Source organism: Tympanuchus pallidicinctus, unplaced genomic scaffold, assembly GCF_026119805.1.
Source record: "Tympanuchus pallidicinctus isolate F22 unplaced genomic scaffold, pur_lepc_1.0 scaffold6, whole genome shotgun sequence".
Lineage (NCBI taxonomy): Eukaryota > Metazoa > Chordata > Aves > Galliformes > Phasianidae > Tympanuchus > Tympanuchus pallidicinctus.
The window spans coordinates 24,212,079-24,233,585 of NW_026294780.1; the positions used below are offsets into that span (position 1 = coordinate 24,212,079).

General features: G+C 36.3%; 1 protein-coding gene across 1 annotated transcript in view; it reads right to left on the minus strand.

Annotated features, from left to right (window-relative positions):
* GPC5 (glypican 5) overlaps nt 1-21,507 on the minus strand; it is a gene marked incomplete at its 5' end in the record, with an annotated part of 599,166 nt that overhangs the window by 557,203 nt on the left and 20,456 nt on the right. The window contains 1 exon segment of the mRNA XM_052664786.1: nt 9,179-9,241. Coding sequence (XP_052520746.1) covers nt 9,179-9,241 — 63 coding nt within the window.

Below are 21,507 nucleotides of genomic sequence, written 5' to 3' on the forward strand. Positions count from 1 at the left end.
TTAACAGCAGTCCATCACTTAAATAGTTTTGTCTGCCGTGTCAGGAACAACTGCTCCAAAAAGGCAGTCCTGATAGGTGACTGATCAACTCTTCAGAAATTTGTTATTTCATTTTTCCTTTCTAGCAGATGAAGAATAGCTACAGTTATCTCATGACAGCAATGCCAAGAACATCAGGTCTAAAGTTTGGTAATACCGCAAGAAGTGAGATAGAATCACAGTATCCACAACTAACAGCCATTCACTCTTTTTTTTTTTTTTTTAATTTCAGTTGGGCTTTATTCTGCCCATCTTAATACCTAAATTTGGGTAACAATTAAATTCCACCCAAAGTGCAAAATAATTTAGACCAGATGACAGATGACAAAGACTGATCTCCATGTGAAACCAACACTAAACTTGTTTACTGACAGAAAAAGGTAAATTCTGCCAAAGAAATAGAAAATGAAACTATATTGTGACAAAGACATTTTATTCTATTATGTTCACCAGAAACCACTAAATTTTTCTAAGTGAAACAAATTAAACAGTATTCATCCAAGGCTATTACAAACTACCAAATAAATTATCTGGATATTCAGAAAATATTTGATTCTGATAATTTCTGAAATAAAATAATCTGATTATAATAAAAAAAAAAATGAAAAAGCTTAAAAATTTGAAAAGTTCCTTCATATAATTTATGCTATCCTCATAAGACAAAATGGTGTAGCATTTTTGGAAACAGCAAATTCAGAAAGTTCTTAAAAGGTATAGAATAAAAGCACAATTGATCCAATACATAACTTTAAGGGAAACAGACCTTCTTGGCAACCTTCTTAATTTTTAAAGAGGTAAATAAGATGATAACATAAATTATATCCATTAATAATTAAGAAAAAGCACTGTTTGAAGCGAAAACGTGATCAACTTTAGATCACTGCAGTTAGAAGACCATGAGGTTTTGTAAGCTCCTGTGTGTTGATTTACTGTGTTTCTTAGAACAAAATGTAAAATCACTGCTGATACAATTTGCAGACAACAAAAACCTGGTGGAGATACAAATAATGAAGTGGTCGGGCAACAGGCAAAGCTGGATCTTGTGGAAATATGCAGTTACTGCACAGACTAGATCAAAATATATCTGCCAAATGAAAGGTCAGGGGTTTGTAAGGGGAGCATAGAATCAAAGAATCATAGAATCATAGAATGGTTTGGGTTGGAAGGGACTCAAGGATCATTAAGCTTCAATACCCCTGCCATAGGCAAGGCCACCAATTTCCATATCTGATACTAGACCAGGCTGCACAGGGTCCCATCCAATCTGGCCTTGAACTCCTCTGGGGTCAGGGTACCTACAACCCCTCTGGACAGCCTGTTCCAGCACCTCACCACTCTCTCTGTAGAGAACTTCCCCTTGATATCCAACTTAAATTACCCCTCTTCCAACTTAAAACCATTTCCCCTTGTCCTGCTGTTATCTACACTTGTAACGAGTTGACTCCCCTCCTATTTGTAGGCTCCCTTTAGGTACTGAAAGGCTTCAATTAGGTCACCTCACAACCTTGTCCAGGCTGAATAAACCCATCTCCCTCAGCCTGTCTTCGTAGGGGAGGTGCTCCAGTCTCCTGATCATCTTTGTGGCCCTCCTTTGGACCCTCTCCAACAACTCTCTGTCTTTCTTGCACTGGGGGCTACAAAGATGTCCAGGTCTGGACACAGTACTCCAGATGGGGCCTCTGGAAGGCAGAGTAGAGTGGGACAATTGCCTCTCTGTCCCTGCTGGCCACCCCTCTTCTGTTGGAGCTCAAGATACCATTTACTTCCTGCAAGAGCACAGAGTAATGTAGTATCTTGTAATAAGCTGATACAGAATGTCCTATATATTGACAAACAGAGAGCTAAACTCAGATTCCTCTTATGACCACATGGTTATACAGGATAAAACAATCTTTGGGACCATATAAAGTCAGAATTGATACACATATCTGCTTTTTGCAAAGGCTAAGAAATTATTTTTGTCATGTGGTTGATGGTTGATTGGTTGTGGCAGTGGTTGTAACATTATCGAAAACCTTAATTCTGCCAACCATCATTAGTCTAGCTCTAGTTGGTGCTTAAAACTCATTCTAATAAACAACAGGAACAAAATCAACAGTAACATATTGCCAGGCATGAACTCATGCAGAATACCAAAAAGGAGAGGCAATACATGAAAGGAAAGCAAAAATATCTAAGCTTTTCTTGCAGAAAATGTATAACATAACATATGCAGCAAACTAATTAAACAATTATGCAAATTTGTGCCTTCCTTAAAAATCTTAAGACAGTCACACACATCCAGCAACGACTGTGAAAAAGATTTTATGCTACTGAGCAGATAAAAGAAAGAAGGTAAGAACAGCAGGCAGCTTACATGTATGTCAACGGTTTATGGGCTGGTTCGGCCCAGTTCCATGACGAGCAGGGCAGAGGGATTTCCCAAAAACCACGCCTCCGGAACAAGGGAACAGAGGACCCCAAAATAGTTAAAAACAGCAGCAACGGTCTGAGGAGAAACAAACTAATTGACTAAATACAGTGCTGGAATGCAAAATAACACACTATAATACAATATAATTAGAATTGAAACTAATAAATCATGTATAATGAGAGAGAGAATGTTCGAAAAGTGGATAGGCCTCACCACAAGGCTGAGGTGAGATGCGCAGTCCAGTTGAGCAGCAGGGAGACAAAGAAGAGCGGACGAAGAAGAGCGCATCAGGTGACCTTGACAGGAGTGACCTTGCCATCTCCTCTCCCTGACCACAAAGTCCCCTGGGAAATGTAGTTCTTTTTCTCTTCCAGGCAGGTACCACGAACTTGAGCATTAACAGTTAAAGTCCCAGTGCCCCATGATGTTATGATGTGGAATACCAAAAACCAAAAATCACAAAACCATGATACACGTATAAGGAGTATTACTTTTTAAAATAAAAGACACTATCTTTCTCACAGATGGCCTTATTTCATACTTTTTCTTCCCATTTGTTGTGTAAAGGCTGCTCTGAAAGTAATGCCTCCTATTTTATTACGTTGGCCCACAGTTGACAGAAGATTGGTGGTATGGTAGTAGAGGTTGAACTTTCCCAACAATATTCCATTATATTTTGTTGCCATGTGACAAATGGCAGCAGAGAGGCAGTCTGACAAAATGGCTTTTGACATGAGAGTGCATATGAAGCAAAGGTGTGCCACTGTTCCTCCATGTGGAAAAAAATGTATCTATATTCATTGGCGCTTACTGAATATTTTTGGAGATCAACAAGTGGATGTGAGTACAGTGAGCTGGTGGGTGGTGCACTTCAGCAGTAGCGACAGCAAGACTGAAGACAAGCCTCATTCTGGGTGACCATTCAGATTGTAGTAAGTGCAGCTTGCAGGTTCTTGTAACAAGATTTTAGGAAAGTGAGAAGGAGAAGGAGAAGGAGAAGGAGAAGGAGAAGGAGAAGGAGAAGGAGAAGGAGAAGGAGAAGGAGAAGGAGAAGGAGAAGGAGAAGGAGAAGGAGAAGGAGAAGAAGGAGAAAGAGAAAAATGACTAACTGTAAGGACAACAGCAGTGACCAGACAACATAACTTTTGAAATATTATCACTTAAAAGTTGCATTTAATATTAATAGCTCATGAGAAATTCTGTACGTTAATAAAATAATTCTGTTATGATGACACATGGACAATTAGGTATTCTAAAATCATCTGTACCAGAAATGTCATTTGCAATACACTGAATCACATTTACCCTGATACTTTTATGTCCAGGCTTTACTATTATTTACAAAGCTTACAAGTAAATTGAGGATTCAGTGTTGAGAGGTAAAATAGATATAATTCAAGAACTTGACATTCTTTTCTGCAGACTTCCACATTTTCTTTGCAGTGCTTAACAGTGACAGAAACCTGTTTCAACTATTATCAAAAACATACAGAAAAAGACAAGAGATAAATCAGGTAGAGATCACTCTCTGTATGATGACAGTAACATACTGTCACAATATGCCATGAACAAAAAAAAAACAAGCAAGAGATTTCAAATCATCACTCTTTCTGCATGCAGTACTGACAGCCAGTCAAGAACAGGGGTCAGAATTTCTGATTAAACTGATTTTATTCATTTTCTTTTTAGCACTGCAAACATATCTCATAAAATCGAACTTTATGAAAACCTCTTTGCCTATAGTCAATTCAGGTGAAATAATTAGGATCAACTTGTGGGTTTAAACATTGTCTTATAAACATAATATTTTCTGAGTATTATGCTTCAAATTTGACTAGTCATTGCAAATTACATAGAATAAATAATATATAAAATAGAATAAAACATACAAAGTATAGATGCCACAATTACGACAAGAATTTGTTTACAAAACTAACAAACATAAAAGCTAAATCATCAGTCTCATATGCTATAAAACCATATAGTTATCTTCAATAATAACTGAAGTATATGCTATTATTATTATACACCCAGAGAAACTATTACCATTAGCTCATATGAGTACAAATATTTTCAGTTCTATCCCTTTTACTTACTCTGGGGGAGAATTTCAGGGACCATACTCTTTGATTTTCAGTAAAATGTGTAACTTCATTCTACTTCAGCCATTTTAAGTGCTTTAACCAAGTTCAATAGAAGACAGAATATGTGCAAAAGCAGCACTTAGATCTTATTTATGGTAAAGTTTAAGAGACTCACTACACACTGCCACATGCTTTCTCTTTAGACATACTGTAGTGGCAATGGAATGTCTTTGCATGCTTGTTTTTCTACGCTTACAGTGCAATGCAAGTTTTTTATTTTTTCTAATTCTTTGGGAAAGACTGCAGCATAAATTATTAGTACATAGATTCTAGGTATCCTATACATTCATGAACCACCATAGCCTAATTACTGAAAAATAATTAAACCATAACTTAAGTATTATTTATTAGGGAAAAATATTGAACTTACAAAAACTTGCCAAACAATCAATTGCTCCTCTGCTTTTCTCACTTCTGACTGGTTGTGCACTCCAGAAGAAGATAGAATGTAGCCTTTACTAATTAACTACTCCGTCACTACAATTTAGTTTAAGAGTGAATGGCTTTCATGTTAGGAATGAATGACAGGAGAATTCCACTGAACTTACTGAAACTCTGGGCATTTATCACATGCTATTTCACATACTATTGCTGAACAATGTCAGCCTCACCTTCTTAAAAAGCCTTTATGAAATACAAAGTATATGACCACTATACTTCAGCAATGATCCCTCCAAACAACAAAGAACAGCTCTCCAAGTAGTTTGCGATTAAACGGTTCTGTGAACCCTTCTTGTTTGCTTAGCACATTCTTTTGCAAAGTCTAGGAAACTTATTCAACTGATCAAGATGTTGCTTGGTAGCAGTTTCATCATTTGTTTCTTACTGGGAAGATTAAACCAAGAGCATTTCAGCACCGCAGTCAATCTCCACCACGGTGAGTCTACTGAGAAAGGCAATGCAGAAAAGATCTAATCTGAAATTCACATAAACACAATTGCTAATCAGATGCAGCTTCTGATAAAAATTCCACTTAAAGATTTTTGCTTTACATATCACAAGCAAGAAGAAGGAACTGTTTAGCACAACATTAGGAGATAACTTGAAAACTCTTGTCATTCAAAAGAGGAGAAAAAACAAAAGAAAATCCCAAATGCTAGTAGCTAAATGTTACAAGAATTTTAATTATGTGCTGCTGTAATAGTGTTTTATTAAAAGCAGACTATGGACAGACTGAATGAAGTGATATAAGAGTAATTTCTAGTGACACCTAATATACTTAAGCTTCACGTTTTACCAATAAATTAAATACAGCTGTAACTATCTTTTGTCACTGAAGACAATCTTCATGGAATGACCAACATCCACTTTGAAACAGCATGCAGACTGCCAACAACAGATGTTCTCGAGCCATTCTGACTGCAGAACTCTACAGAGGAAGCTTTTGGTATTGTGCTAAATGACTCATAAACAAGCCAAGGGCTGTTTGGACAATTAAAAAAGTCAACTCCAGAACACGGCATGTACCCTGATATTTTCTGATTAATAAAAACACAGCTTTACTTTCCAAAGACTTAAAGTTCTTAGCTGGAAATTAAATGGAGCACAGGTCAAGATTGGAAAAAATGTTGGTAAACATTCAATGACAATGCATCCAGAGGAACTGTTTTATCATCTGTAGATCACATGATATTTAAAAGTCCCTAACTTTAAGATTAAACACTAGTAAAAATGCCTTTACCAAGAAAGTTGTCAAACACATTGATGCCCCATACCTTCAAGTTTTCAAGAAGCATTTGGACAACGCTCTGATTAATGTGCTTTAACTTTTGGTTAGCCTTGAATAGGTCAGTCAGATGGACTAGATGTACTTTGAACATCCCTTCTAACTCAACTGTTCTATTCTATTTCTTACTCACTAGACAAACACTGTGTTTCTAAGTTTCATTTTAGAAGTCTACATGTCAAAACATAGGGCTAACTTTAGGTAAAATAACTGGAATACACTGAAAGAGGTCACTGCTGATAATGAAGAAAATAGCACATGTGTGCCCTACATAAGAAAGTAAATTACCCACAGGACACACACAGAGGTTATAGTTGACATAGGATGAAAAGTGATTTATTTAGTGAATAATAAATCAGGGAATAAGCATAAATATGTCAAAGCATAAGATTACCAATCCAAATGCATTCTAATTTTTCATTTTAGTGATTTTTTTTTTTTCATTAGTAGGCCTCTACTGACCTCTGACATAATAGAGATGTCATGCTTTGATGGTTTTTAATACAGAACAGAACTTTATTAGTCACAGCAACCATCCAGCTTACCAGTTATGACAACCTACAACGCTGCAGATTAGCACATAAATGCAAAAGCAGATATTACTCATTACAATCATTCTTTGAAATTTTATTGAAGTGGACTTCAGTGAAAAGTACTTATGCTAAAAATAACATTAATGTATTGTGTACTTAACAACCATTCAGTATCGTACTATGCTTGCAAATGCAAAAATCTAACGTGATTTCACTACCATATTATTTCTTAAATCTTCAGTGAAATATATGAAATGTACGTTATGGCAAGAATACATATGACTGATTTCCATATGAATTCTCAACTGAATACAATAATATTAAATAAATAAATTTCATTCTAAATTCCTAGAATGTATCATTGAAAGAGTGTATATATGCTAAAATCTTAAATATTTTGCCTGATCATCTATTTTAAAGAACAGAATCAATCTCAACATACAGTGATACATCCCAATCAGTACAGAGCAAACATAACAACAATGAAACAGAGAAGATTAAGTTCATTTTTTCAGAATAGTTCTCACAAGCATTAAAAATGAAGGAAAACAATTATTTTTACACATGGAACACCATAAATAGCATTTTTATTCCACTTAATCTCGTAACAGCCTGGTTGGCTCCAGTCATCTCCTATCATAATTGAAAGAATTATGGAATAGCTAATTTACTAATAAAAATGCATCCCTTCTGTCTTCCTTCCCTTTTTTGGCACATTTGCAGCTAAAATGTTTTTCCATCTTAAGACACTTGTACAAAGATGTTGCCAGGGAGACCCCCAACTCTGCCTTTTGCTCTGGAAAGTATTTTCTGAAACAGGAAAAAGCCCACAAAAATATCATAGAAGACCAAATAAATAAATAAATATATAGCCACCGCAAACAAACAAACAAACCCAACAGCTTCGTTGAAATGCTCCCCTTTATGTAGATCTAGAGTTTGAACAGAATAATTAGAATCTCCTGCTTCTTCAATGAGAGTTTTATGAGCTTTAAAGGATATTGTCCAGGTGACCAAGATGTGTAAAAGTTCAACATCTGGCATGTGACCCTTTCCATAACGCTGGGCTGACAAAAATGAACCTTCACCTAAAATAAATTATCCTTTCCAGGGAATGAGCTAACAAGGTTCTTTGTTTACTATGTTTTCTTTGCAATAAAGATATTTAAAATTTTATATTTAAGGCAAGGATATGGATCCAAATAAGTTCTACGCTATACAAAAGCAAGTTATTCTTGTTAAACTGTCAATAAATACTTAGTTCACGGTACTGATGCTTTAAAATTATTATATTTCAGTGTATAAGCTAATATTATAAGGAAAACATGGTCCCAGTTGAAGAAGTAACTATTTTTTGTTTTCCTACAGGTCTATTACAAAATCACAAAATTGTATTTGATTTAACAGCTAAAATATTTTTCCAGTGAGACTGATGACAAAACTTATGTGAATTTCTCACTCCTTGCTTTCATAGGTACAAGTATGAACTGGGGGAGGGGAAATGAAAAACCCCCTCACCTTTTTGATTGTAGCTCCAGAAAGGAACAAGAGCTTCATGGAACAAAAAGTACAAGTTCAAAGAAGAGCCACTTCTTAAGTTTATGACATTCAAGCATAAAGCAAAACAGAAGACTTCCTCTATTTTCACTTTTCTTTAAAAGGAATACTAAGGCATTCTACTAAAAATAAGTAAATAAATAAAGGGAAAGAAAAAACGAAGTTTTCTGCTGTCAGTAGAGAATTCTAAGTTTTCTTTTGCATTTTATGACAAGAGCTTTCTGTTCTATCTAGTCATCTAGGATATCAATTACCAATCCTCTATTTAAAAAAATGAACTTTGATGAATTAACATCACTTCAGATTTTTATTTTCTTCTCATTAAATGGTTAAATTTATAAGTATTATGTCATTACTTGCATTTTCCTTCAATCTACTTAAAGTTTTTGTTATTCTATAATCTATACCAAATAAAAGAAACTATTTTATCATACTACGTGGACTGGATCAGGACAAAAAGCCACCTACACCAACACTGTGTATGAAGCAGTACTATATATGCTTCCTGAAAAGCCTTACATTAGACCTGGTATTCTCCAGTTTCCAATTTAGACTAGATTTTGTTAGCCAGAGGAGGTAAATTTGCATTTACTAGTGAACCACTCTGTGGAACTGAATTGATGTAAACGTTTTGCAGCCACTCCATCTCAATGCCGTTAAATTCACAGCTTCCTGAGAAGAACCACCTTCTAATAAACTCATTTATGCCTCCTATTATTGGAGGACAGAGTGAAAAAAGAATCTCTGTTTATCACATGCATCCTACAGCATCTTTTCTGAGATGATTAGAAATAAATCAAAATGTTTCTGAAATGCAAGCTTACTGTGACTCCAGTGTTGTTTTCTTTTCTTTGCTAAATTCCTAACACTTCAATTTTTGTTTGTTTTGTTTTGTTAAGGTGTTTTTTTTTTTTTTTTTTTTTTTTAACTCCTATTGAGTACTAAGTTGACATACTTACAAAACTATCATAAATTCAGTATTTCAGCACTAAATAGCAGTAGCTCACAGCCACTGTTTTGTGTTTTTTTTTTTTAACATAAAATTTACTTTTTCCTTTTCCATAAATGCTATCAAACTGAGTGTCATATGGCTTCCTTACATTTACAAAAAAAACTTAAAATACTTAACTTGAGAACAAACATTCTTGTATTTATTTGTAAAGAAAAAAAAGAGAATAGTCTGGGGAAGCAGTTAGATATTAAAATGTAGCTGTACAAAGCTAGTATGTGCTACTCATTGTAGCAGCACAGTACAGAGCACATCTGTGAAAATACACAGGATTCATTTTACACTTTGATGTGTGGCCTTTGTTTCTTGAAAGCGATCTGCTTTGCACTGATAACTCCACATACTGTTTGATGCAAGGCCGGTTACGTAAGATTCCCCTAATGAATTCCCTCAGGGCAGCTATAACCTGTGCTCTCATACATCTTGGAAGGATTAACTTCTAAAACTAAAAAGTTAAAATTGCAAAGTAATCTATAAATAAAATAGTACTTTCACTAAGAAACCTCAGGTCATTTTAAATTTCTAGGTTTTCTCCATCTTTTAAATTGATAGACTGTCAGCTGTAGTTTTGTCAGAAAATCATACTATTGATTCAATACAGAGGCTTTCCATATCTTATTTATGTGGTTCTAAAATACATATCAATGCTTGATCATACTTTCACTAACTGGTAACAGCAGCTGGCTTTCAAGAAACAGATTATCCTATAATTCACTGAAAAACACCACAGTAGATTTCTGACAGAAGAAAAGTATGTTGAAGACTGAACATAGAAGTCAACAGGAGTTTTCACTTCTGACACTGACTTCTGTATAACTCATCATGGTAACTTCTAGATTAAACTTAAACAAAGTTCCCCTCTGTACTGATTCAACACCTCAAAGTTTTAGTATTTTGCATGAAATTTTGTATTATACTCAACTAACATCTGCCATCACTCCTCAAAATCCTCTGCAACGCTTTGTGGAAAGCTACCTTCGGTTTCATGATGACAGCAACTGGGTCACTGGTTTCAGAAATCCTATATCAGTCAAACTCATTCCATCACTATGTGGAAAACATTGTAATAAATGTAACATGCCAGACTTGATTGACCATGTGCCCAGGGCTGGGCAGTGTCACTCAGTAGGGAAAAGCCACCACGACAGTGTGGGGCAGGGGGTAGGGTGCAGGGCTATACGAGCTTATGATTGAAATTGTTATTAAACCATCCTGCATCTGAAGAATATAGAATATTGGAAACTCCAAAAAGAAATGGCTATGTGAACACGAAAAATAACAGATGTTACTCTGCTTTACAATACTTCTCTTGGAAGTTTATGTTGTCAGAAGGAAACAGATCTAGTAAGACTGAAAAAAAAAAAAAAACAGTTTTTTCCCAACAGAATTAGAATACCTATGTAAATTAATAAATATATTACCACTACTCTACAAAAGAAAGGCTTTTTAATTTACTATGTTGCATGCATAAACATATTTTATTCAGATTGTAAAAAGGAAGATAAGCAATGGCTAAGAGCAAAGGCTACACTTTTCATTTCAACAAAACAAGTGTAAGTAGATGAGAATTAGATGGAAGCATTATATGCAGACAGAACATACTATTTGGAGAAAAAACTTGTAATAGCGGTCTAAAAACAGAGATTGTCAACATATTACCATGGGAGATTGATAGATGCATAACTGTCCTGATAGAAGCAGATCACTTCCAGTCATGAAATAAAACAGAAATCAGCCACATTTATAGAAGGAGATAATCAGTAAAAAGCTTGCAAACATTCAGAAATAATTAAACAGAAGGTATTCTCCCAGTTCAGTCTTCCCTGCCACTGAAGTTTGACTCCTGGTATGGTCAGATCAAGGGGTTTGATTTCCTTTCTTATTCTGGCTGCAGCAAGCTTGAGTAGGACTGTCTGGTAGATGCCTTTGGCAAACACACACCTCATAAACTGAACAGCTTACCCTTCTTCCCCCTTTTTTTTTTTTTGCCCTCATTTTGGTCACTCTTCATTCTCCCTTTCTCTGTCTCAGTCTTTTCCCACATACACAACCCATCCTTAGTTTTTCTTCTTTGGTCTCTGTTTTGCTACATCTGAATCCAAATTCAGTACATCATTACCTCTTTAATCTCAACTAATATCTATGTCCTGCTAGCCTGGCAAGCCTCCTCTCCTCTAGAGATCTTCAATAATCCCCACTGGCTATGTGCAACACTCAGCCATTTCTCACTTAACTTTCTATTAACTACCTAAGAAATCCAGCCAGCCTCCACACCACTATTGGCAATTTCTTCACTACACACACTGTCATTTGTCACAAATAGCTATTCCTCATGTCTTTTCCAGTAGTTTCCAGCATCCTGATGATCTTATTCTCAGGTCAGGAAACATTTGCCCTCAGCCCTGCCTACTTTTCTCTGTTGACTGCAGAAGAAAGGCCACAATGCTTATAACTTACATGACTAGAGTTGCAAGGAATTAACTGGAGTGGAAGGATTTATTTAGCTACATAAGATCCTGCAGGGCAGTCTGACCTTACTTGGCCTACAGACTGAATCCTCATATATGTATATGACATGAGCTAGTTTCTATCTAAGAGTTGTGCAGCTGTCTAGGTAGCTTCTCACAGGGGCCACCCTTCTTTGCATTCCATACTTCTTGTTTTGAAGTTCTTGACTTCCAGTTTGATCTCTCCCAAGATCTCTATGTTCTTCTCTGTTGCCTCTATGAAGTATAAAAGCCAAGAAGCGTTTCTTCCTTTCTTACCTACCATCTTCACTGAAAATCCCAGAAATATGCATACCAACATTTTGTTTATACCCCAGGGATACCAGAATTGAATTTCACCTACTTTATAAGTAAAAATCTTAGTGATTCTCTGCTTCCCCTCTTCCTCTTACATTGGACAGGGAGGCCTTAAACCTTCTTCAGGCTTACTAGAAAAGAGAATGTAGATCCCCTTCTTTTGCTAGTTCTTATTCAAACTTGGAAATACTGGAAAAAAACAGGGAATTCTCCTCATTCTCTCCTCATTGGAAGAATACAGAGGAAAAAGCAAGTCCACCTCATATCTCACACCAGGAAGCAAAAATGGGAGTCATCATCCATAAAGGCAGCAAGAAGACGCAGTTACCCCATCTTGAATTTACTTTGAACACATAAAGCTCATAGTTTTCCATAATGCCATACAGTCTCCATGTTTTTTAGGGATACAATTTTATTTGTATGTAACTTAGCCATACTTGTTTTCAGCTTTCCTTATTTACTATTTTCTTAGTATCAGTTCTGTCTTGCATACTTTCAGGATCAGAGTGACATTATCCGTACACCGCAGGTATTTAAGATCATCGCTTATTCTGAGTTCTCCAAAAGTTTCACTTAGCAGTGGGTGAAACCTTGAAGTCTAGGAAACAAAAATAACTTGGGGAAACTGTGAAGGAAGAAGTGCAGTCACCCCTCATCATACTCAGCTAATCCTCTAACAAAAACATGCAATAAAAGATCACATGCAGGTTCATGAAAAGTCCAGATATATGCAAACAAGTATTAACAAAGAATGCAAGAGAAGTATAGAAAAAATTTAGCTTCTGTATGTGTCATTAAAGTGAATGATATCATAAAATTATATGTATTTTTTTAACAATAAACTTTTACTTTCCTGCTTAAGAAAGAGATACTGTATGAAAGAACCAGTAAAACTATTTGTGGATTGGATAAAATATTTTACGAGGCACGTAAGACAGTAGCTTTGCTTACCAAAACCATTTCTGAGAATTGTATCATTACACTCATAAAGAGAATGTTATGTGGAGAAAATACTGAATGTTAAAGGACTCTTTAATCTACCAGAAAAGATGTTCACATGCATTAAGGATCACCCACTGGATCGAATTATCAAATAAAGTTATGGTTTCATCATCTCCTACTGAAAACTCAATAAAGAAACAGTAGTCAAATTTTACCTATTAAACTCCATGTAGAGGTAAATACATAATGTTTGACTAGATGATCTAGTGATACAACTTACTCAAAGATTTTATCACAGCTCAGACAGGTCTCCAGTCATCAAAATCTACAACTAGGGAATTATAAGATCTGTGGGAGAACAGTATATTTTTCTCACCTTGAGTGGACTCTCAGAATTTGCAGCTAGCCATCAAAAACTACAAACTGTCTAAACATCAGAGAGTCGTGGACTAGTACTATAGCAATGAATCCGAACTGACACAGGGAGTCACGTCAATCTGTATCTTAAAACATCTGGGTTTCTGCAGAGAAAAAAAAAAAAAAAAGTACAAATGGAATAATTCAGTCTTTAAGGCTTGAATTCATTTATAATTTATGTCCTTTTAAGTCCAGAGTCCAAAAGCTGTGCATTAATACTACAGCTTCAAGTCAGTAAATGAACACTTGCAGTAATTACAACAGAAAATGGAAATACGCTTCCTCTTTTTTACTGCATTTAATCCATCTCACAATGTTTCTGTCAGTGTTTCTTTCTTCGTATGTGGGCATGGCATTGCCTGGAGCACTGGTTTACATATTATATTCCACAGGATTTTAACACAACTAGAAGAGATTTTGTATATTTTTAAAGTATTTTAGGGATAATTTGAGATCTGAAGAGCAGTTCTAAAATCAATTTCTACAGTGTGAGTGAATTATATATTACACAGTAAATCTAAAAAGGCTTCTAATCTAGATGTGATTTTGAGTAAGTGGAAATGGGTAGCATGTAATAAGTGGAGAAAAAAAAATTTAGATTATCCTAATCTAATAAAAACACATTTAAATGAACACTTTAAAACGTGTTTGATAGATGATTGGATGATCTCCTTCTATTTTATGCTGGCAGATGCTAGTAAGGAAAAAAAAAAAAAAAAAAAAAAAAAAAAGGAAAATCACAGAATGGCCCGGGTTGGAAGGGACCTTAAGGATCAGGAATCTCCAACCCCCCTGCCACATGCACAGCCACCAACCTCCACATTTAATACTGCTGCCCAGAGCCCCATCCAATCTGGCCTTGAACACCTCTAGGGGTGGGGCATCCACAACCTCTCTGGGCAGCCTGTTCCAGCACCTCATCAATCTCTCTGCGAAGAACTTCCCCCTCACATCCAACCTAAATCTCCCCTCCCTCAACTTCAAACCATTTCCCCTCCTCCTGCCATTATCTACCTTTTTGAAGAGTTGATTCCCCTCCTGTTTGTAGGCTCCCTTTAGATATTGAAAGGCTGCAATCAGGTCACCCCGCAACCTTTTCTCCAGGCTGAACAAGCCCAGCTCCCTGGGGAGAGGGAAATAAAAGCCTACTACTAAGGAAAAAAAAAAAAAAAAAAAAAAAAATTAAAGGTATGTATTGTATGACTGTGAAGGGAGGAAGTCAACAACTTCACACTATTGACTAGCAGCTACCAGAGCCTTTCAAGCTCTCCTGTATGTCAGTACCCTGCATGGTGGTGATCTCTCCTTGAGCCACGATATCTCTTAAAGTTACTTCTTGAGGCCAAGAGATTTCTTACCAGGTATCCAACATTTGCATCAAAGTAAGCAACATTTTTTATACGTGCACAACATTTAAATACATATATATGCATGTATATGTGTGTGTGTGATATTTTGTGAACATCAAGCAAGCTTAATTATCAGACACAGTAAGTAGTAGAGTGCTTGATCACCATCAAACATTGACTGGTAAGTCCTTTTGGTTAACCTCATATCAGTAATTTGTTTCAATGTAATTCACCTGTGACAATAAGCCAGATGCGAAATGAACTAAAGATTTAAATCTGGGTTGGGTTCTCTATCTATTCATACTCATCACTGTACTCCGCAAGAAATTTCTAGGTCCTCACAGGTTTTAACATTTACCATTTATTTTTGTTTTTTCCTCTCTGGTACTCAAACCAAGTGGCACAAGCCATAGCTTTACCATAGAGCAAACTGCTTAGGCTAGATGGATAAACAATAGTTTCCATTTTCCTCGACAAGTAGAAGTGACAGCATAGCTGTGGTATGAATTCACATCTGTCTAACCTCATGAGTGTGTGTTCCAGTCACACCTTTCTCTAAGAACTGTTAATATTAATCCCTCCTTTTGCTCTCTAGGTGAATTACATTTCTTTTTGTTTGATGGCCTTCAGATTTCCAATTTTATTCAATTGCTACAGTTTTCATAAAAAGCTGAGAATTGCAACTAGAAGGGACTTTTTGCAGTGGGGACAATAGACATGTAGAAGGGCCCGCCACATCTGGATCAAAAAGGATATTTATGATGACAGGCACTATAAACATTGCCTATCTGTTCCTCTCAGATTTAAAATATCTCTAAAAAAGGGCTTGTCTACCCTACATTTTGTGGGATATTTACATAGTAAAAAAAGATATCTCACTCATCCCTTGCTAGAATTGCAATTTTATGAACATAATGATACTAAAGCTCAGTGGACAATATTACTAAGAATTTGTTTGATTCATAACTGTCTTCTAAATTATTATTTATCACACTAAACCTGAAAATGTATCTGTATTTGTACGTATATTTGGTAAACCAATTCTTTGCTACCTTTCATTTGAGATGCATGCTAAACTTCAAAATTTCATTTTCTTCAGATGGATGGAACTTCAGAAGACAGAAGAAATGATTTAAAAAAATGTTAGTCACATCTTCCATCACTACAACTTCAATGCACCCCTAGTTTTTATTCTGAGTTTTATTTCTGCTGAATTTCAGAGTTGAGTTCAGATATTCTATAGTGACTTACAGATTCAATTTGCAGATCATTCACTTATTATATGAGAAATCTCTAGTCTAGGAGTATATTGACCTTAAGCTCTTTCTGTTGTTCATGGAGGAAAGTTACCTCTAAGAATCTGTCTTGGACATGCTATACTATCCTTTCTTTCTAAAGTCTACAAAGAGACTTCAAGTGCCTAATTTAACACAGAATATATTCTGTTAATTTTCTAAAACTTGAAATCACTAATCACATAAGCAGACAACAGTAAACAGCTTTAAACAGCTAAGTCAGATGACTTGTCTCAGAAAAGCCCTCCAACCATGTTCTCAGTAGATGACTTAATTACCTCAGTGTTTCCACCACCCAACTGCCTTAACTGGCAACACCAAAATGCCACATTAATTTCAGTAACACGTACCCTCTGTTTACGCATCTCAGATGAAAAAATACAGATCCTGGACTTCAAAGTCTTCACGCATTCAAGTGCATGAACATGACAGTAGCACAAATACCTATCCTTTCTATGACAAATTAGAAAAATGATATAACCTGAACACAATCACATATGTTGCAAAACTTCCTGTTTTTTTCTATACCAGAGGAGACAACATAAATTGAACTTTGCTGGAGTACTATACTTGTAGGTTCAAAGCTAGAGCAGGAAAAAAACTCAAACTACTTTTCCTTCACAGTGACACCAGAGGCGTTCAAAAGTAAGTATTTGTAATCTTTGAAGCAAATGTAACTGCAATGTTATTTAATTTTCTTTTCAGAATAGAATTATTAATGAAACTATATTTATAAGCCATTACAGACAATCTTTCATGGTTATTCTTAAGGGATTTTTTGTGAAAAATTAATGAATTAACTCTAAATATAATTCTATCACAATATATGGTATGTCAAATAAAATTCATGTTTCAAGTCCAGATCAACATAAAGGCATCGCCCAGCGATCCCCTTGTCAGGATTTGAATTTGACTCCTGTGTATTTTAATGAACAATATCTGGAAAAGGAAACCTGAATTTCCAACAAATATCTGACTGGCTCTTCATTCACACATCCATTGATTCCATCCATCAGACATCAATCATATTTCTTTGTCAAACAACTGACATCAAATCTCTCTTTGCAGAAATCAAGTTGCTTTCCAGTAATTAGAGGCCTTTGATTGCTGGCCTCTTATCATGGCAAAATAGCTGTGTAACTTCAACAAAGTCCCTTTTAAGGCTGACTCTATATCAACTACCTTTTTGCTCTTATCTCATAAGGCAGATTTCTGCTTGCATTTCAGTACACTGCAGGTGCGTACTAAAGTTTTCACATCTGACAAGTAAAGAATAATTTATTCTTAAAGTCTCACAGTATTTAGATAACTCCTAAATTAAGAATGTAAACGATGCTACTGTCTATCAGTTCTACTGCCATCAATATTATTGTCAATAACATCTGCTTTAAAGCAATTAAAGCGGTCTTCAGTTACATAACCATAGACTTAACAGCATAAACAAAGAAGCTGCAGAGTATCTGTAACAGCCAAGGCACAGGATCTGCAGATCTCCTCCAGCTACTTGAGAAGCTATGAAATCCAGTAGCATATGTTAAGTGATACATACGGGGAAAAGAAATCTTACTTCATGTTAAAATGAAATAAGCTCACAGTTGACCTGGAATAAGATCTTAAGACTGCAACAGTTATTTATGTGCAAAATTCAGCTTAATTCTCCAAAAATTTTAAAAAGTAAATATATAGTAGGTACTATTAGAAAAGTAATAAATAGCAAAGCAGGAACCATGCACGTTGTTACCTAAATTGATGTTCTCCTACATTTTGAATACTGTATTCAGTACTCAACTGACATAGGCTTTGAAATCTCCTATCACTGAAGCTCCCTAACTTCTAATCATAAAGAACCTTATTATCACCTCTTAGGAAAATCATACTTGTTGTTTAGTCTTGTCTGGGGAAGAATGAGATTTGTTGACTTCAACTTCAATTTATATTTTATTCCAGGATTTTATTTTTGTAGTTTATCAGTAACTAGAGTATCCTAGGTGCTAAGGAGATCTTTAATAAGTGAAGATGCAACAACAGCCAGTATCCGAGAACTCAGCCAAACAGACTCAGATAAAAATAAGTCATAAATTTTAATGTTCAAGGTGACTGGCCAATCTGTGGAGGTAATATAATATCAATCTCATCTCAAGTATTTCAGTTCAGATTTAGCATCGAATTTTGGAGGTGCACTGTAGTCATTTGCAAGCCTCTGCCTTACTTTATCATAAAAGCTTCTTGCATGCCAAAGATATGCTACAGCAGTCAGATTCTATGATTCTATTTGATCCTTAAAAAAGGTGAATGCGAACATACGAAGGCATTCCTGGTAGTACAGTCTACCATTAGTTTCTTGAAAGATGAATAACATCAATTTGATCAGAAAACTGAATGCAGACTATGCACATTTTCTCACAATACTCTTCCTCACATACACAGTTAATGGAAGACCAGTGAGTCACATTCTCCAAGCACTTCTAAAACTAAATGAGATTTAGTATGGTACGTGTATCATGAAGTTCTTCTGCAGTATACATTTCACATGTAGAGTTTGTAGTTACTCTGATTTCTCTTGGTATGCTTTACATGTATTTTAAGTACCACAAGGCTCATGCATTTAGTGGTGGTAAATGGAGTCAAATCCAGCTGGCGACCGGTTGTGAGTGGTGTTCCCCAGGGGTCGGTGCTGGGGCCTGTCCTCTTCAATATCTTTATTGATGACCTCGATGAGGGCATCGAGTGCACCCTCAGTAAATTCGCAGATGACACCAAATTGGCTGGAAGTGTGGATCTGCCTGGGGGTAGCGAGGCCCTACAGAGGGATCTGGACAGGCTGGAGAGTTGGGCTGAAGCCAATAGGATGAGTTTCAACAAGGCCAAATGCCGGGTCCTGCACTTCGGCCACAACAACCCCAGGCGACGCTACAGGCTTGGGGCGGTGTGGCTGGAGGACGGCGTAGAGGAAATGGACCTGGGGGTATTGATTGATGCTCGGCTGAACATGAGCCGACAGTGTGCCCAGGTGGCCAAGAAGGCCAATGGCATCCTGGCTTGCATCAGAAACAGTGTTGCAAGCAGGAGCAGAGAGGTGATTGTTCCCCTGTATTCAGCACTGGTGAGGCCGCACCTCGAGTACTGTGTCCAGTTTTGGGCCCCTCACTGCAAGAAAGATATTGAGGCCCTGGAACGTGTTCAAAGGAGGGCGACAAAGCTGGTGAGGGGTCTGGAACACAGGCCATATGAGGAGAGGCTGAAGGAGCTGGGAATGTTCAGCCTGGAGAAGAGGAGGCTCAGGGGAGACCTCATTGCTCTCTATAACTTCCTGAAGGGAGGCTGTAGTGAGCTGGGGGTCGGCCTCTTCTCTCGTGTCATTAGTGATAGGACCAGGGGGAATGGCTTCAAGCTACGGCAGGGGAGATTCAGGCTGGACATTAGGAAGTATTACTTTTCGGAAAGGGTGGTCAGGCACTGGAACGGACTGCCCAGGGAGGTGGTGGAGTCACCGACCCTGGGGGTGTTCAAGGAAAGACTGGATGTTGTATTGAGGGACATGGTTTAGTAGGAGCTATTGGGAATAGGTGAACGGTTGGACTGGATGATCTTTTAGGTCTTTTCCAACCTTGGTGATTCTATGATTCTATGATTCTATGATTTTGCATCCTTAGCAAATCTTTTCAAATCATGTAACATAATTTAAGTCTTCAAGTGACTTTCATTTATTTCTTTCAGCACCACAAACCTGCATTTCACTGTCATTTTTGTTCTGCACTCTCAGTTTTTGTAAGATAATTTGCCAACGCTTCTTGTAAGAACAGATAAGGGCTTTGCATATCCTCCAAATGTCTTCTCTTTCTCTTTGCACTCTCTGCCATGATTCACTGTCTATCTAACTGAATTTGGATTTAGTTTCTAAAACAGATTAAGAGCCCAAGATCAACGAATGGAACTTCAAACCCTCAAATGTTCCAACAAAACTGGAGTTAAAATAGTTTGGGCAGCATTTTATTTATTGGCAGAAAGTAGATCAAAGTTCTTCAAGACAATCACTTTGTTAACAATGTGAGATATTTTCACCCTCTTGAAGTATAGCAACACTGCTATTTTACAATAAGAAATATCTTCAACCCTTCCTCCTCCATGTTGTATTTAGGTTATCAAGTAAAATTCTTAGCATAATACAGGAAAATAATAAGTATGGAAGCAAGCAAGCTATAATTTATTATTAAGTGAAACCCAGTTATTCTGTACATGTTTCTCCAGTGAACATTATTTCACTAGAGAAACAATGTTGTTTAGTAAAGAACAACAGGTATTTTTTGCTATCCACTTTATTTTTTGTGATTCGTGACTAGTGTTACTATGCTAAGTGTACAGAATTGAGAACATGCTTATTTGAAAGAGAAAAATGCAAGGATGACAAAATACAATTATTATATCATACTACTATATATTATATTATATCATTAAAATTTGCTTAATTTTGTTATATAAAATAAGTTAGGCAAAAATTTGTAGATAGAGATAATGTCTCTAACGATCTCTAGTGAGTGGATCAGATTTCAGCTATGCTGTTCTTAAGATATGACCTATTATTAGATTACTAGAAATATAAAACAGCTTATTTTAGATATGTGAAAATTAGTCTGAAGACTAAGTTCTTGTACTCAGTACAATCTCAAGTACTACTTTAGAACTTTTTGAAAGAGCATATTGCTTTAACCACTCCCAAATATTCCCAGTCTTGGTATCTAGTTGTCCAGTTAAGACCAAGGCCTGTTTTGTTATTAACCTGTAAAACTGTGTCCTTGGAAAATTAATTAAGTGAAAAGCCTAACACTTTTACTTGTGATTTACTTTTTTAATCCCCAACATTTTCATAAGTATTTAAAAATTAGATGCAGCACCTGTTTTTCAGTATTTATCCATTGAAAGCATAGTCCTGATAAGGTATTTATATATATGCTTTAACTATGCTGCTTTTATGCAAACACATTTTTTCCCTTTCAGGATAAGGTGCCTTCCTAGAAATGGACAGCAGGGGGACTTCAACTCTGCTCTCTGCTGTATTTATGGATTTTGCTTTATTTTAGAGCCACTTGATTCAAAACAACTGTACAAACTGGAATGCTTCCAAAGCTGATCCTTGTTCTCTGTCTTGGAAGACTAAGCAATAGGTCTTTCTGCTTTTATCTTTCTGCTTTTGTGGGCTAACCAGAAATTTGTGCAGTTTAACAAAGACAAATGCCAAATTCATCATCCAGGGATGATGAATCCCACGGACCAACTGATGC